Below are 19109 nucleotides of genomic sequence, written 5' to 3' on the forward strand. Positions count from 1 at the left end.
AAAAGGTTTACAATGAAAAATGAATCTCCCTCCTATACCTCCTATGCCTCTTTCTCCCAGTACCCCATCTCCCCTCTCCAGAGTCAAACACAGTTACTCATTTCCTGAATGTCTTTCTGGATATAGTCTATAATATACATAATTGTGTGTGTGTGATATATATACATGCACACATATATATGTCCTTACAATTTTTTAATTGGCTGTATTTAAAATGAACAAAGCATATTAAAAGCTCTGAGAAGTACTGCAGTGAAGAAACCTGTTTAACTTCATCAGGGAATCCTAAATATTTTTGACTCTGGGACCCCTACCTATCTGCTTTGGTATAACTTCCGGTCTGTGGAATGTAGCCAGGACTTGCTGGTATGGCCAGATCAGGCGTTTCTGGAGGGCGTCTGTTCTGAATGGTCTGTGCTTGAGCCATGCTGGTTGTTAAATATTGTAAATGTCACCCCTTTGAATACGCTTTATTAAAAGACTATCTTCAAATGTTTTAGAAAATGTGAAATGTGTGCGTGAGTTCTTGCAGAGGCAGAAATAATGGGTCCAGGTTAAGTAAAGACTGAAGGAGCTGAGAGAAAGGCTAATTTATATTTAGCTGGATTTAGTTTCAGATTAGTATAGAAGGAAGTGCCAGGAAAGGGCTGGCTTCAGCTCGTGAGAGGAGATGGTCACGAGAAATTCATTAGGTACAGGAGAAAGCCATAAGCTTTAACATTTTTGTTTTTAATCATGAAATATTTCAAACATCAGTGCATTTTTCATCTAGAAGTTTGGTGAGTCTTTTTATTATAGCTTCCATGTCTCTACTTAACTTTTGAACACCTGAAATTTAGTTATAATAACTGTTTTCATGCCTGGGTCTGCTAATTCTAACACCTTTGTCAGTTCCGGGTTGGTTTCAATTGGGTGATGGCTTTCCCCTCATACTGGATTGCATTTTCCTGCCTATTTGTATGCCTGGTAATCTTTGATTGGATGCCAGACATTGTGAATTCGACCTTGTTGGGGGTGGATATTTTTGCATTGCTATACATATTCATGAGCTTTGTTCTAGGACACAGTTAAATTACTTGGTAGCAGTTTGATCCTTTTGGGTCTTGCTCCTAAGATTCATTAGGCGGGACTTGAGGGGGATCCTACACAGATCTCTAGCCTTCTCTCTCTCTGCTCCTCTCCGGTACTTTGTCCTGCAAACTTTAGCTTACTTGGTCTCCCCAGACACATGCCTCCATCTCCTGAACCCAGGGAGTCCTTGTGCTTCCCCTGGGTTCCCCCTGCACACACCATGGCCTGGAGCTCACCCAAGGCAGTGTGCTGGGGTAACTGTAGGGCTCACCCTGTTTGCTTTTCACCTCTCAGGAATCACTGTCCTTCACTGCCTGACATCTACGGTCTTGAAAATGGCTGTTTCACAGATCCTGTCTTTGCGCTGTTGTTGTTGTTTTAGGCATAAGGGTAAGGCTAGTCCCGCCCTGCCGTTTTAATGTAAAGTTTACTCCCGTATTTTCCTTTTCTCTTCATATGGCTTTCCTTGTTTCCTTTGCTCCTTATTTTCGTCTTGCCCGTGCACAGTTCTCTTGCTGTTTTCTTTCCAGCTCATTATTTGCTTTGAGTGGGGGCAGTTATGTGCTGAAATGCAGCCCTAGAAGAGGTGAGGTTGCCACGCTAGGGTTGTCCTACACTTTCAATTCAGGCTGTTGACCTCATGTCATCCTCTCTCCAAACTGCAGCAGCCTCTGCCTGCGGCCACTTCCTCCCTGGGCTGACTCTGTCCTTCCTCTTCACCTTCTACACACTGGGGTCAGCATGACTTAGAAGTTCCTTAGCCCAAAGGTGCTCTGGGTGTATCCCTGTTACCATTTCTGCTCTAATGGTTATGGTTGGCAGCTGCAGGTTTGCTTCTTTTTTGTTCCTATTCCTATTTTACTGAAGATTTATGAAGAATAATAAATATTCAATTTCATCAAATAGTACTTTTGTGTTCTATTATGAACTATTATGTGAATAGATAGCCCCTTCTAATGGATAACCATCCTTGTATTCTTAGGGCACAGCCCTATATCCAACTATATGCCAATAAATAAACACACAAAGAAGTGACCAAAAAAAAAGGAACTAAAAAAAAAATCCAGTATCTTCCTTCCATTTATAAATTGTAAAGACATTTAAAATTCTTACGTATATTCAAAGCGTCCTGCGCCAGCCTCGTGGGCTTCCTCCCTGCAGAGCCTGTGAGCAACAGCCCTTCCCTCACACCTGACTGGGCCTCTGGGGCAAGGAGGTGCTGCACTAAAGGAAATCTGAGGCGCAGAGAAGTTAACTTCCTGGTCCATGATCACAGAACTACTGTGTGGCTGACAGGGTCTTGGTGCTCCAGCTGGGTGTCAGACCTGAGCCTCTGAGGTGGGAGAGCCGAAGTCAGGACACTAGACCACCAGAGACCTCCAGGCCCCATGTGATATCAATTGGCGAGAGCTCTCCCACAGATCTCCGTCTCAACACTAAGACCCAGCTCCACTCAACGACCAGCAAGCTCCAGTGCTGGACACCCCATACCAAACAACTAGTAAGACAGGAACACAACACCACCCATTAGCAGAGAGGCTGCCTAAAATCATAATAAGGTCACAGACACCCCAAAACATACCACCAGACATGGTCCTGCCCACCAGAAAGAAGAGATCAAGCCTCAACCATCAGAACACAGGCACCAGTCCCCTCCACCAGGAAGCCTACACAAGCCACTGAACCAACCTTACCCACTGGGGGCAGACACCAAAAACAACAGGAACTACAAACCTGCAGCCTGTGAAAAGGAGACCCCAAACACAGTAAGTTAAGCAAAATGAGAAGACAGAGAATACACAGCAGATGTAGGAGGAAGGTAAAACCCCAAAACAGACCAAACAAATGAAGAGGAAATAGGCAGTCTACCTGAAAAAGAATTCACAGTAATGATAGTAAAGATGATCCAAAATCTTGGAAATAGAATGGAGAAAATACAAGAAACGTTTAACAGGGACCTAGAAGAACTAAAGAGCGAACAAACAATGATGAACTATACAATAAATGAAATTAAAACTTCTCTAGAAGGAATCAATAGCAGAATAACTGAGGTAGAAGAACGGATAAGTGATTCACAAGACAGAATGGTGGAAATCACTGCCATGGAACAGAATAAAGAAAAAAGAATGAAAAGAATTGAGTACAGTCTCAGAGACCTCTGGGACAACATTAAACACACCAACATTCGAATTATAGGGATCCCAGAAGAAGAAGAGAAAAAGAAAGGGACTGAGAAAATATTTGAAGAGATTATAATTGAAAACTTCCCTAATATGGGAAAGGAAATAGTCAATCAAGTCCAAGAAGCACAGAGAGTCCCATACAGGATAAACGCAAGGAGAAACACACCATGACACATATTAATCAAACTATCAAAAATTAAATACAAAGAAAAAATATTAAAAGCAGCAAAGGAAAAGCAACAAATAACATACAAGGGAATTCCCATAAGGTTAATAGCTGATCTTTGAGCAGAAACTCTGCAAGCCAGAAGGGAGTGGCAGGACATACTTAAAGTGATGAAAGAGAAAAACCTACAACCAAGATTACTCTACCCAGCAAGGATCTCATTCAGATTCAATGGAGAAATTAAAACCTTCACAGACAAGCAAAAGCTAAGAGAATTTAGCACCACAAAACCAGCTTCACAACAAATGCTAAAGGAACTTCTCTAGGTAGGAAACACAAAAGAAGGTAAAGACCTACAATAAAAAATCCTAAACAATTAAGAAAATGGTAACAGGAACATACATATCGATAATTACCTTAAATGTAAATGGATTAAATGCTCCAACCAAAAGACACAGACTGGTTGAATGGATAAAAAAACAGGACCTGTACATATGCTGTCTACAAGAGACCCACTTCAGACCTAGGGACACATACAGACTGAAAGTGAGGGGATGGAAATGGATATTCCATGCAAATGAAAATCAAAAGAAAGCTGGAGTAGCAATTCTCATGTCAGACAAAATAGACTTTAAAATAAGACAAAGAACGACACTACATAATGATCAAGGCATCAATCCAAGAAGAAGATACAACAATTGTAAATATTTATGTAAATATTATGTAAATATGTAAAAATTTATGCACAAATGTAAATATTTATGCAAAATGTAAATAGGAGCACCTCAATACATAAGGCAAATGTTAACAGCCATAAAAGGGAAATTGACAGTAACACAATAATAGTAGGAGACTTTAACAACCCACTTTCACTAATGGACAAATCAACCAAAATGAAAATAAATAAAGAAACACGAGCTTTAAATGACACATTAAACAAGATGGACTTAATTGATATTTATAGGACATTCCATCTGAAAACGACAGAATACACTTTCTTCTCAAGTGCTCATAGAACATTCTCCAGGATAGATCATATCTTGGGTCACAAATCAAGCCCTGGTAAATTTAAGAAAATTGAAATCATATCAAGTATCTTTTCTGACCACAACACTATAAGACTAGATATCAGTTACAGGAAAAAAACTGTAAAAAATACAAACACAGGCAGGCTAAACAATACACTACTAAATAACCAAGAGATCACTGAAGAAATCAAAGAGGAAATCAAAAAATACCTAGAAACAAAGGACAATGAAAACACGACGACCCAAAACCTATGAGGTGCAGCAAAAGCAGTTCTAAGAGGGAAGTTTATAGCAATACAATCCTACCTCAAGAAACAAGAAACATCTCAAATAAACAACCTAACCTTACACCTAAAGCAATTAGAGAAAGAAGAACAAAAAAACACGTAGTTAGCAGAAGGAAAGAAATCATAAAGATCAGATCAGAAATAAATGAAAAAGAAATGCAGGAAACAATAGCAAAGATCAATAAAACTAAAAGCTGCTGCTTTGAGAAGATAAAAAAAATTGATAAGCCATTATCCAGACTCATCAACAAAAAAAGGGGGAAGACTCAAATCAATAGAATTAGAAATGAAAAAGGAGAAGTAACAACTGACACTGCAGAAATACAAAGGATCACGAGAGATTACTACCAGCAACTATATGCCAATAAAATGGACAACCTGGAAGAAATTGACCAATTCTTAGAAAAGCACAACCTTCTGAGACTGAACCAGGAAGAAATAGAAAATATAAACAGACCAATCACAAGCACTGAAATTGAGACTGTGATTAAAAATCTTCCAACAAACAAAAGCCCAGGACCAGATGGCTTCACAGGCGAATTCTATCAAACATTTAGAGAAGAGCTAACACCTATCCTTGTCAAACACTTCCAAAATATAGCAGAGGGAGGAACACTCCCAAACTCATTCTACGAGGCCACCATCACCCTGATACCAAAACCGAAGATGCCACAAAAAAAGAAAACTACAGGCCAATATCACTGATGAACATAGATGCAAAAATCCTCAACAAAATACTAGCAAACAGAATCCAACAGCATATTAAAAGGATCATACACCATGATCAAGTGGGGTTTATCCCAGGAATGCAAGGATTCTTCAATACATGCAAATCAATCAATGGGATAAACCAAATTAACAAATTGAAGGATAAAAACCATATGATAATCTCAATAGATGCAGAAAAAGTTTTTGACAAAATTCAGCACCCATTTATGATAAAAACCTTCCAGAAAGTCGGCATAGAGGGAAGTTACCGCAACATAATAAAGGCCATATATGAAACACCCACAGTCAACATTGTTCTCAATGGTGAAAACCTGAAACCATTTCCACTAAAACCAGGAACAAGACAAGGTTGCCCACTCTCACGACTATTATTCAACATAGTTTTGGAAGTTTTAGCCGCAGCAATCAGAGAAGAAAAAGAAATAAAAGGAATCCAAATGGGAAAAGAAGAAGTAAAACTGTCACTGTTTGCAGATGACATGATGCTATACATAGAGAATCCTAAAGATGCTACCAGAAAACTACTAGAGCTCATCAATGAATGTGGTAAAGTAGCAGGATACAAAATTAATGCATGGAAATCTCTTGCATTCCTACACACTAAGGATGAAGAATCTGAAAGAGAAATTAAGGAAACACTCCCATTTACCATTGCAACAAAAATAATAAAATACCTGGGAATAAACCTACCTAAGGAGACAAAAAACCCGTATGCAGAAAACTATAAGACTCTGATGAAAGAAATTAAAGATGATACAAACAAATGGAGAGATAGGCCATGTTCTTGGATTGGAAGAATCAACATTGTGAACATGACTATACTACCCAAAGCAATCTACAGATTCAGTGCAATCCCTATCAAATTACCAATGGCATTTTTAATGGAACTAGAACCAAAAATCTTAAAATCTGTATGGAGACACAAAAGACCCCGAATAGCCAAAGCAGTCTTGAGGGAAAAAAACGGAGCTGGAGGAATCAGACTCCCTGACTTCAGACTATACTACAAAGCTACAGTCGTCAAGACAATATGGTACTGGCACAAAAACAGAAACATAGATCAATGGAACAAGACAGAAAGCCCAGAGATAAACCCATGCACATATGGTCAACTTATCTTTGATAAAGGAGGGAAGAAAATACAATGGAGAAAAGACAGCCTCTTCAATAAGTGGTGCTGGAAAAACTGGACAGCTACATATAAAAGAATGAAATTAGAACACTCCCTAACACCATACACAAAAAACAACTCAAAATGGATTAAAGACATAAATGTAAGGCCAGACACTATAAAACTCTTAGAGGAAAACACAGGCAGAACACTCTATGACATAAATCACAGCAAGATCCTTTTTGATCCACCTCCTAGAGAAAGGGAAATAAAAACAAAAATAAACAAATGGGATCTAATGAAACTTAAAAGCTTTTTCACAGCAAAAGAAACCATAAACAAGATGAAATGACAACCCTCAAGATGGGAGGAAAATATTTGCAAATGAAGCAACTGACAAAGGATGAATCTCCAAAATATACAAGCAGCTCATGCAGCTCAATATCAAAAAAACCCAAACAACCCAATCCAAAAATGGGCGGAAGACCTAAACAGACATTTCTTCAAAGAAGATATACAGATTGCCAACAAACACATGAAAGGATGCTCAACATCACTAATCATTGGAGAAATGCAAATCAAAACTACAATGATGTATCACCTCACACTGGTCGGAATGGCCATCATCAAAAAGTCTACAAACAATAAATGCTGGAGAGGGTGTGGAGGAGAGGGAACCCTCTTGCACTGTTGGTGGGAATGTAAATTGATGCAGCCACTATGGAGAACAGTATGGAGGTTCCTTAAAAAACTAAAAATAGAACTACCATACGACCCAGCAATCTCACTGCTGGACATATACCCAGAGAAAACCATAATTCACAAAGAGTCATGTACCACAATGTTCACTGCAGCTCTATTTACAATAGCCAGGACATGGAAGCAACCTAAGTGTCCATCGACAGATGAATGGATAAAGAAGATGTGGCACATATATACAATGGAATATTACTCAGCCATAAAAAGAAACGAAATTGAGTTATTTGTAGTGAGGTGGATGGACCTAGATTCTGTCATACAGAGTGAGGTAAGTCAGAAAGAGAAAAACAAATACCGTATGCTAACACATATCTATACATATGGAATCTATATATAAAAAAAAAAAGGTTCTGAAGAACCTAGGGGCAACACAGGAATGAAGACGCAGACGTAGGGAATGGACTTGAGGACACGGGGAGGGGGAAGGGTAAGCTGGGACGAAGTGAGAGAGTGGCATGGACATATATACACTCCCAAATGTAAAACAGACAGCTAGTGGGAAGCAGCTGCATAGCACAGGGAGATCAGCTTGGTCCTTTGTCACTACGTAGAGGGGTGGGATAGGGAGGGTGGGAGGGAGACGCAAGAGGGAGGGGATATGGGGATATATGTATGCATATAGCTGACTCATTTTGTGATACAGCAGAAACTAACACACCACTGTAAAGCAATTATATTCCAATAAAGATGTTAAAAAAATTCTTACATATATTCGAGATAGAAATGTATCTTAGAACACATGCTAGGAAAAGAAAGCAGTTGATGGATTCTCAAACCAGATTCACATATTTCCACCATTTGTGGAGGCATTTAACAGTGGTTAGAATTTGAGAAACAAGGACTCAGACTGAGAAAAAATATTTCAGTTTCCCAGGCAAAAACTATTACTACAGGCATCCAAATGAAAGGTAAAGATTAAAATCCCTTTGATTATCCATACTTTGCTATAACTACATATTAGGAGGAAAATAGGCCTGTTTATTTGAGTTATAGACTTTATTGTAGAGATGCCTTCTCCATGTCTTTCCCTTCCATTCTAAACGCTTCAGTATTTCTCTTACTTTATAATTATTTGGCAGATGGAAGGGAATTTTTCAAAGGCCTATATGTTTATTATTATCTTTTGGTAATTCCTTAGCTGGATCTTATTTTTTCCCACCAGATGACCATGAAACATTATTTTATTTATAGCATTTAAAAACATTTAATTATATAAGATATTTAAAGATCTGTTTTGATCTAGGATACAAGGTTTAAGAACATAAAATAAATGGCCTGTGCAGCTCACTTTTAAAATTATACTCCATATATTTATCAGTAAAAAGGAACACAGCAGAATTATACGTGTGGACATCAGATTCTAAATATGCCTTTGTTTAGAGAAAAGCCATGTCTAAACTTAAAGGAAAAGAAATACTCATGAGGAACTAGATTACTGTTGGCAACTTAGTAAATGTCTTTTAGGAAGAAAAGGAACGGGACACTGGGCTCATTTCTCAGTCCCTGAGTTTGGAGGAGTGGTCTTCTGGCATCAGGGTGGTGGGGTGGCAGAGACAGTGTGCCACAACGGGAAGAACATCTGAGTTTGGAGTCAGAGAAACACCCAACTCCAAATACTCCATGACCTCCTTTGGGAAGAGAAACCCCATCTCTAAAACAACTCTAATAAATAACCAGACAAGTCACTTCTCTGCTTGAAATGATCCATTCACTGGTCCCCATCACCATCAGGGTCTGCTCCCCTTTTATATCTCTCACTTCACTGTTCACTACACAGACATAAACAACTACCCCAGGTATCGCCTAGGGCTACTATGAAGTTCTCAGACAATGCCACCTTCCCTCATGACTCCACGTTTTTGCAGAGGTAATTGCCTCTTCAGAATCCCTTTAGTCAAAATAAGGTCATTAAGGTGAGTCTTAATCCAACATGACTGGTATCCTTGAAGGAAGAGGAAATTTGGACACAGTCATGTACAGAAGGAAGACCATGTGAAGACACAGAGAGAAGATGGCCATCTACAAGCCAAGAAGAGTGGCCTCAGAAGAAACAAACCCTGCAGACACCTTGATCTCAAAATCTAGCCTCCAGAATTGTGAGAAAATAAACCACTTTATTAAAAAAAAAATCCTTTTAGTCTTTGTGGACCTACGTGTCATCCTAAACCTGCCTTCTAATTTGTTTATATTCATAGTAGCTATTCTAACTGATTATATGTGGGGTAAATGAGAAGCTGTGACAGTAAGAATATAAAGTAAGTTTTCTGTCTTTTGGATTTAATTACATTTGGATTGGCAGTGAAGAAATCACCGTTGGGGAAATCTCTCATTGTTGGTTCAGCTGGAGGCTGGAAAAGTAGACGATCATCCCTAATCTTGAAACGAAGGCTGGATGCTAATTTTGCCTTCTGGGAAACAGATGATTTAAGTTTTCCTTAAGAAGGAAAATAACTTAGTACACTAAAATTGGCACAAAACAAGTTCAGTGAGAATTATGATGAAAGATATCATATATTTTCAACTTAGTTAAACAAAAATCAAACTTTACCTCTTGAAATGATTCACCAGGACTCCAACCAGCTCTCCAATTCGACTCTCGTGGGTTGGCTGTTTGCTGAAGAGACAGACGATGAGGTCTTTGTTGTCCTTTGTATGGAACACTACCAGTTGGTCCTTCCCATTGGAGACGCTCAGACCAGTCAACTGCAAAGAGACAAGGCATGGAAACTGTAAGGGTGGTTCTCAAAAGAATGAATTTAAACATACAGTTTGTAATGGTTCTACTCAGTAACTCTGATGACATTAATCCTTATCGAGCTTCATGAAACAAGCAGATGAAAGGAAATGATAAAGATAAGAACACAAATTAACAAAATTAAAAGCAGAAAAACAATAGGGTAAAATCGATGAAACAAAGAGCTGGTTCTGTCAAAAGATAAATACAATTGCTGAATCTCTAGTCTGAAAGAATAAAAGAGAGAAGACCTAATTACCCATATCAGAAATGGAAGAGGGGCTATTGCTGCAGACCACATAGACATTAAAAGGATAATAAAGGAATATTTACAACCTTATGCACATAAGTTCAACAACTTTGACAAAACCAAACAATTCCTTGAAAGCCATAAACTACCAAAATTTACCCAAGAAGACATAGATAACCTGAATACTGCTATATCTATTAAAGAAATTAAATTTGTAGTTAAGAACCTTTCAAAAAAGAAAACTCCAGAAGGCTCAGATGATTGCCTTGGTAAATTCTACCAAATATTTAAAGAAGAAATAACACCAATTCTCCACATCTCTTCTAGAAAACGGAAGAGAAGGGAACACTTCACAACTCATTTTATGAGCACTGTCCTGATGCCAAAAATAGACAATGGCAGTACAAGAAAACTACAAACCAATATCCAATATCCTTCATGAACATGGATGTAATTAGAATGGCCAAGACATCAGCAAATCAAATCCAAAAATACATAAAAACAAAAATGCATCATGACCAAGTGGAGTTAATCTAAGAAATGCATAGCTAGTCTTGTATGAAAAATATCAATCAGTGTAATCCACCATAGCAACAGAAAAAAAAAAACAAAGCTACACTATTTACAATTGTCAGGACATGGAAGCAACCTAAATGTCCACTGACAGATGAATGCATAAAGAAGATGTGGCATATATATATATACACACACAATGGAATATTATGCAGCCATAAAAAGAAACAAAATTGACTTATTTGTAGTGAGGTGGATGGACCCAGAGTCTGTCATACAGAGTGAACTAAGTCAGAATGAGAAAAATATTGTGTGCTAACGCACATATATGGAATCTAAAAAAAACGGTACTGATGAACCTAGTGGCAGGGCAGGAATAAAGACTCAGAGGTAGAGAACGGACTTGAGGACACCGGGAAGGGGAAGCTGGGGCAAAGTGAGAGAGCAGCAATGACATATGCACTACCACATGTAAAATGGATGGCTAGTGGGAAGCAGCTGCATAGCACAGGGAGATCAGCTCGGTGCTTTGTGACCACCTAGAGGGGTGGGATAGGGAGGGTGGGAGGGAGATGCAAGAGGGAGGTGATATGGGGATATATGTATACTTATAGCTGATTCACTTTGTTATACAGCAGAAGCTAACATATTGTAAAGCAATTATACTCCAATAAAGATATATAAAAAAAGAAACCTATCATATCAATTGACGCAGAAAAAGCATTTGACAAAATTCAACATCCATTCATGATATAAATCTCTCAGCAAACAGGATTAGAAGAGAATTCAACCTATTAATGACATCTACAAAAACGCCACAGCTAACATCTTACAAAGTGGTGAAATACTGAATGGTTTCCCCAAAGATCAGGAGCAATATAAGGATTTCTACTGTTACTGCTGCTGGGCAACCTCATACTGGAAGCCCTAGCCAGTGCCTTAAGGCAGGTTTAAATAAATTAAAAGGCATACAGTTTAAAAGGGAAGAAACAAATGACTTTATTTTCAGATTACATGATCATCTATATAGAAAATCCTAAGGAATTTACAAAATAGCTCTCAGAAGTAATTAGTGGGTTTGGCAAGGTCACAAAACACAAGGTCAACAGACAAAAATATTTCTATATACCAGCAATGAAAAACTGGAAACAGAAATTTAAAACCAAAACCATACACAACTTAACCAAAAATACTTAGATATAAATATAACAAAATGTGTGTAAGACCCTGTAAGCTGAAAACTATGAAATGTTGATGAAAGAAATCCAATGAACATGCTGATGACAGGAATAAAAGAAAATCTAAATACACAGAGAGGAATAATGTGTTCATGGTTTGGAAAACTCAATATTGTTGAATACTGCCTATTTCCCCCAAATCGATCTATAGATTTAATGCAATCCCAACCAAAGTCCCAGCAGAATTTTTGGTAGATATCAACGAGCTGATTCTAAAATGTATATGGAAAGGCAAAGGAACCAGAGTAGCCAAAACAATTTGAAAAAGAACAAAGTTGGAGGACTCACAGTAGCTGATTTTCTTACTATAAAGCTACAATAATCAAGACAATGTAATTGTCAAAAGGATTGTCAAAGGGATAAAAACACAGATCAGTGGGAAGAGAATGGAGAGTCAGATATAGTCTCACACAAATATGACCGATTGATTTTTCACAAAGATGCAAAGGCAGTTCAATGGAGAAAGGATACTTTGGACATTTGGGTAACTCAGAACATTTGGACATCCACATGCCAAAAGAAATAAACATTGACCTAAATCTCACACCTCATGAAAAATTAATTCAAAACGGGTCATAGATCTAAATGTAAAATGTAAAACCATAAAACTTTTAGAAGAAAACACAGGAGAAAATCTCTGTGACCTTGGATTGGGCAAAGATTTCTTAGAAATGACACCAAAAGCACAACTCATAAAAGACAAAAAAAAACCCTGTTAAACTAAACTTCATAAAATTTAGAACTTTTCTCTAAGAAAGACATTGGTAGGAGAATGGAAAGACTGCCCACAGACTGGGAGAAAATATTTGCAGAGATATATCTGATAAAGGACCTGTGTCCAGAATATATAAAGAACTCTTAAAACTCAACAACAAGAGAGCAAACAAGTCAACTTAAAATGGGCAAAAGATGTGAAGTCACTTCACCAAAGAAGACCTATGGGTGGCAAACAGGTGCTCAACATCACTAGGCACTACAGAAATGCAAATTAAGACTGTAACAAGATATCACCACAAGCCTATCAGAATGGCCAAAATAAAAACAAAGAAGAAGAACAACAACAAAAGTGACAATACCAAAGAGGACGTAGAACAATCAACTCTCACACATTGTTGGTGGGAATGTAAAATGGTACGATCGCTGGGAAAACAGTTCGGCAGTGACTCAAAAAGTTAAACATAGAATTACCACATGAACCAGAAATCTCGGTCCTAGGCATTTATCCCAGAGAAATAAAAATTTATGTTCACACAAAAACTTACAAGTGAATGTTTACAGCAGCTCTATTCATAACTGCCCCAAACTGGAAAGCACCAGGATATCCATCAATAGGTGAATAAGCAAACTGTGATACATCTATACAATGGAATGTTATTCAGCACTAAAAAGGAAGGAACTAATCATACAAATTAGTGATATGCATCACTGCGGTTTATTTTCAAAGGCATTACGCTGAGTGAAAGCAGCCAGTCTCAGAAGGTTACCTACTACACGACTCCACTTATGTGATATTCTAGAATATAGTTGTCAGGGACTGGGGTCAGGGGGAGTCTGATACAAAGGAGTTTTTTGGGGGTAATGGAATGACTCTGTATCCTCATTGTGGTGGTGGTTACAGAAATCTGTGCATGTATTAAGACGCACAGACCTGTATACAATCACCACTACCAAAAGCCAATTTTATTTATTTATACGCAAATTAAAAAAATATAGCTCCTTGGCTATTTTGATCCCTAGATCTACCTTGGTCAATAAAGCAGAAACCCGAGTGATTTCTTGTGCAGTGGTTTGTTCTTCTATTGCAGAAAATACCAAAGTGCCACCTCCTGGCTGCCACAGGTGCTGTCAGTCTGGCAATCAGCATTGACAGGATACCCACTGGGGGCAATGCAGAGTACCAGGCAGCCTGGGGGTGGGGATGGAAGTACCAAAGATGCAGAAGGTATAATCTCTGTTCTAGGGGGATTCATGATCCAGTTGGATGAGTGGAAGAGACAAATACCCAACAAACTGAAGAACACTTTAACAGTTCGTACGTTCGGAAGATCATTTAGTCTCATGCCCATATATTACAGATAAGAAAACTGAGGCTCAAAGAAGTTAGCTGATTTGCAGACCCTGAAACTGGAACTCAGGCCTGCAGACTGACCCAGACCTATGTTCTTTCTATCACAGTAGGCTTTTCCAAATAACACGTACAAATGAACATAAGCTGTAAAAATAAGTATCCCTAAATGTCACATATATAAATTTTCATAGGAGGTGAGTTCTTAGGTTGATTTTAAAGAATACCAGGGTCAGCGCTCAATGGAGAGAAGGGAAAATATTCAAGGAGTTGGAAATCATTTCACAAACCTACGTTAGATCATGGGTTTTCTGAGGCCATGGATAAGAGAGTGTATCAATCTTTCTGACACTTAGATGATTTTTTTTTTGTTTTTTGGTTTGGTTTGGTGTACATTGGCTTTTTTTAAAGTTCCTTTTAAAAATATTTTATTGACGTATAGTTGATTTACAGTGTTGTGTCAATTTCTGCTGTACAGCAAAGTGAGTCAGTTATATATATATATACTCTTTTTCATTTCTTTTCCATTATGGTTTATCACAGGATATTGAATATAGTTCCCTGTGCTATACAGTAGAACTTGTTGTTTATCCATCCTATATATACTAGTGTGCATCTGCTAACCCCAAACTCCCAATCCTTCCCTCCCCCACCCCCAGATGATTTTTATATGAGTAAATTAAAAATATCATTTTCGTTTAAAAAAACATGTTACGTCTATGATCCTTCTCTCTCATTTATTTTATATACAAAATTCAAAATGAAATTTATGTAGCACTTCACAGGAGAGCGTGATTAAAGCCTAATAAAATGAGAATTCTAACAGCACTAACTCCGCCTGCATATCCCAGGAACATTAGCTGCAGGGGTCCGGGGAGAGGGACCGATTCAGCAGTGAATGCTGAAACCATCCAGACTGAAGGTCCCTTCCTGGATGCTGTCGGGCTAGAGCAGAGGCACCTATGACTGTTTTCTCAGCCACCTTCCCACCTCGGGGTGTGGAATTCCCTTCCTGCCCTTCCCTATTCCGCCCTGCCTGAGTGGCTTCACCTGGATGGGCATAGGAATTCTTCATGTGTGCTCTCAGGCCTATGCGCATGCCAGAGTCCCAGCAGAAAAGAGGGAAAACAACACCTACTTTCCTCTGCTGCACAGATAATGAAAGATTAAGATCCTGTTGTCACCAAGGCAGGACAGGCAGCATCCAGGATGTCTCTTGTGTTCTGGGAGACAGGACGCTAGATGGGAAAAAGCAGTGGAGTAAGGGATGACCTGCGTGTTCATCTCAATTCAGCCGTGTGAGCCTGAGCGAATCATTTAATTTTGGGGGAGGCCATCTGTCTCCTTTTCTGCAAAATAAGGATCCTACTAGGTGCCTCATCTACCTCATAAGATTGTGGCAAGGATCAAACAGGAGCAACTCAGAGGTATAAAAAGATAAATAAGCAAACCCCCCTGCCTTCAAGGGTCTTTCCACTCTAAGAGAAGAGATGCCAGCGAAATCTGAAAATCTTTACACAAGTACCATGCCAAGGGAGGTACTGTATGCAAATACATTAGTTAGGGAAGGGATCCTACCTCAGTTATCTTCGGGCAGCCAGAACACACAAGTAAGTTCTCTGAACAAAAGTGAAACTCCTTATCAGGGCTTCTTCCCCCTACTAGTTGCCTTCTTATTTTTCATAATCTGTGAGATCTCTATGCTATGATAAATCTAAACCTTCCTCTTCTTTGGTTTTGAAGCTTTGAGCAGGGCAGATACAATCTCTGATGCTAATCTAACTCAATTCTCCTAGACCCTCCTCCTACGGAGGATCAAACAGTGAACATAACCAGACAAGTAAAAAGAACGTTATAACTTTCTAATCGTTAGTAAAAAGAGAATAAATAAAACTTGAACATAGCAACTAGAAAAAAAAAGAAGGAAACAGCACAGAAGTATTAAAAATGGAAAGCGTTTAAATAACACAATCAAATTTAAGAAAACAAAATTTGTCCGTTTCTATAAGAAATGTGAATGGGATACAATTCTTTTATTGGAGGAAAACGGGTCACGGATTAGGTCAAAAAAGAAATTTAACTATACTCTGTTTATAAAAGATGCGTCTAAAACAGAAAGACAGAACAAAAATGAAAGGATGGACAAAGACGTACCAGAAAGAAACTATAGGGATGGGAATAGTAATAACAGACAAAGCAAAATCCAAGGCAAAAAACAAAACTTCTTCGTTTTATATTGATAAAAATACAGCAAAAAATGAAAACCACCTTCTCCATGCACTGAATAACATGGTACTGAAACATACAAAGCAAAAATTATTCTTATACAAAAGAAATGGACCAAGTTGTGATTTTAGTGGACGACCCAGTGGTTGGCAGTTCAAGCAGGCAAAAAGCAAATGAGTGTGGAGAGTGGCTGAATAGTCAACGTATTTGATTATCAGTTACATGGAATTTTTACACACATGTATTGTGGTCCCTGAAACACTTACACATATGTATTATGTATTGGGCCAAAAGTAACATTCCTCTCCCCAATTACAAAAAGTAGGATATGCACTGACCCTGATCACAGTGCAGTAAAACTAGAAATTATATAAAGGTTAACAACACAACCTTATCACTGAGAATTTTTTAAAAGAAGTATCTCTTTAGGCAACTCCTGGATTATAGTTGCAACTACAGACAATGAAGAAGTTAATGAGAAAGAGAATTTTACATCAAAATTCATGGATGCAGCCAAAGCTATAATCAAAGGAAAACACATTGCCTTAAATACTTCTGTTATTAAATAAGAAATAAAGGAAGTAAATTAAATACCAAAAACCTAGAGAAAGAGCAAAAGAAATCTATCAAGGTAAAAATTAGTGAAGATAAAATCAGAAATCGATGACTGAGAAAAACAATATAGATGATAAACCCAAGAGCTGGTTCTTTGAAAAGACCACTAAAGAACCAAACCCTTGTCAGGGTCTAATCAGGAAAAAACAAGGCAAAAACACAGATATCTAACATGAGGAATGAGAAAGAGATTTAAGAAAAGGTGGGATGTCTTTGGAAATTATGAGAATAACATCTGTAATTTCCTATTAGTAAGTTAAGTCTTTGTGAAATGCATGCTTTTACAGGAAAGTACAAATTACTAAAAATTGACTCAAAGAAAGATGAAATAATCAGAATCAATTCATAACTAGGGGAATTTTTTTTTATGTTGGCAGAAAACACTCTCCTAAATGTTCCTGGGCACAGACGATGGTAGTATAGGCCATCAAGTCCCAGGTGATTCCTACGCTATGGAAAATGCTCTAGAACATAAACAGACACCATCCCGACTCATTTCATTGAATCCTGGTAGCAAAACTTGATGAAGATCTCTTTCACACACACACACACACACCTAGAGACCAGTCTCACAAGGACAGACACAAATATTCAAAATAACTAACAAACTCAATTCAGCAGGCTAATACGCCATGACCATGAGGGCACGGTTCACAAGTATAAGGATGGTTCACTAATAAGAAATGCATCCATATCGCTCAGCTGATTAATAGGTCACATTTATGCGTCATCTGTGTGTTTGTCCCACTAGAATTATCTCCTTGCTTGACAGCTTTCACTTTTTCAAGGCAAGTATGAAGTTGTGTCCTTGTACTGTTTTTATTTTACAGTATTCCACGGTATATAAAACAGTATCTCGGGGCTTCCCTGGTGGTTGGGAGTCCGCCTGCCAATGCAGGGGACATGGGTTCGTGCCCCAGTCTGGGAAGATCCCACGTGCCGCGGAGCGGCTGGGCCCGTGAGCCATGGCCGCTGAGCCTGCGCGTCCGGAGCCTGTGCTCCACAACGGGAGAGGCCACAGCAGTGAGAGGCCTACGTACCGCAAAAAAAAAAAAAATAAATAAAAAATAAATAAATAAAAATAAAACAGTATCTCTCTCCATAGAAAGTTGGTAAATACTCAAATGTATTTATTATCATATCCACCCTACAATATTAGTTTTAACTTTTTTCTAACCACTGGTAATCTTTGGCAGCAAAGCATTGTGGATAAAGGAGAGAATAGACTTCCTCCCCTGTAGAAAAGTTATTACTGGACTAGAAACAAGTATCATGACTGAGCATGGAGACTTTGGCCTGGATCTTTTAATACAATTTTTAAATGACAGAGACTAAGTATGTTAATAGATACTGTCTATCTTTTACTATTTTTATAAATAGCAGGTAAGAAAAGAATTAACTGGAAATTAAAACATATGACCCTACTCACACCAAAATACTCCATACATCTTGACCCATCAGTCAAATAGGATTTTAAAAATTGAGGTATAAATTATGTACAGTAAAATTCACAGACTTTTAAGTGTTTAGGTGGATGAGTTTTGACACCCAAATCAAGATACAGAACATTACCAACATGCCAGAGAGTTTCCTCTGAATGTTCTTTTTTAAGACTTAGCTCTATATTTGTAAGTCAAATTGGCTTACTTAGCTTTTGAAAGCTAAAAAGATTAGCTCATTACTTGGACCTAGAAAGCCAGAGGTCCACGATAGTAAGAACAAACTCACAAAATACTGAATTTTCTCTTTATCTTTTCTCTGTTTTCATGAATTGTACCATTAGGATTATGAGAATTTTACAAAGAAAATAGTTAATCTTTCAAGGTGACAAATCAGACAAATGCTATAATGGTAATCTTAAAGGAACTATTTAAAATATGATAATAATAGAATATAGGTTTATTCAAATTGCTTGAAATAGGTGGTTTGGAATTTAAACTATTTTTTGGTGGCCTATATATTATTCTCATAGTAAGATTCATTGCAACAGAATTTAACTTCATTTGATTTCTCTTAATGACAGATAATCCTTGGTTTCTAATCTCCAGTTTTCAATAATTAAAAAAAAATTATGTTGAGGCTATAAACCCACAGTTGTTGGATTAGGTTCAGCCTAACTTTGTAGGACAAGAAC

At 37.9% G+C, this 19109-nt stretch overlaps 1 protein-coding gene across 4 annotated transcripts in view; it reads right to left on the bottom strand.

Annotated features, from left to right (window-relative positions):
• The window catches only part of MYO1D (myosin ID), a 348947-nt gene that overhangs the window by 96067 nt on the left and 233771 nt on the right, over positions 1–19109 (bottom strand). For all 4 annotated transcript variants that reach the window (XM_060133821.1, XM_060133826.1, XM_060133823.1 and 1 more), the window contains one exon: positions 9883–10037. In XM_060133821.1, coding sequence (XP_059989804.1) covers positions 9883–10037 — 155 coding nt within the window. The remainder of the gene's footprint in view (positions 1–9882; positions 10038–19109) is intronic.

Source organism: Lagenorhynchus albirostris, chromosome 20 (genome assembly GCF_949774975.1).
Source record: "Lagenorhynchus albirostris chromosome 20, mLagAlb1.1, whole genome shotgun sequence".
Taxonomy (NCBI): domain Eukaryota; kingdom Metazoa; phylum Chordata; class Mammalia; order Artiodactyla; family Delphinidae; genus Lagenorhynchus; species Lagenorhynchus albirostris.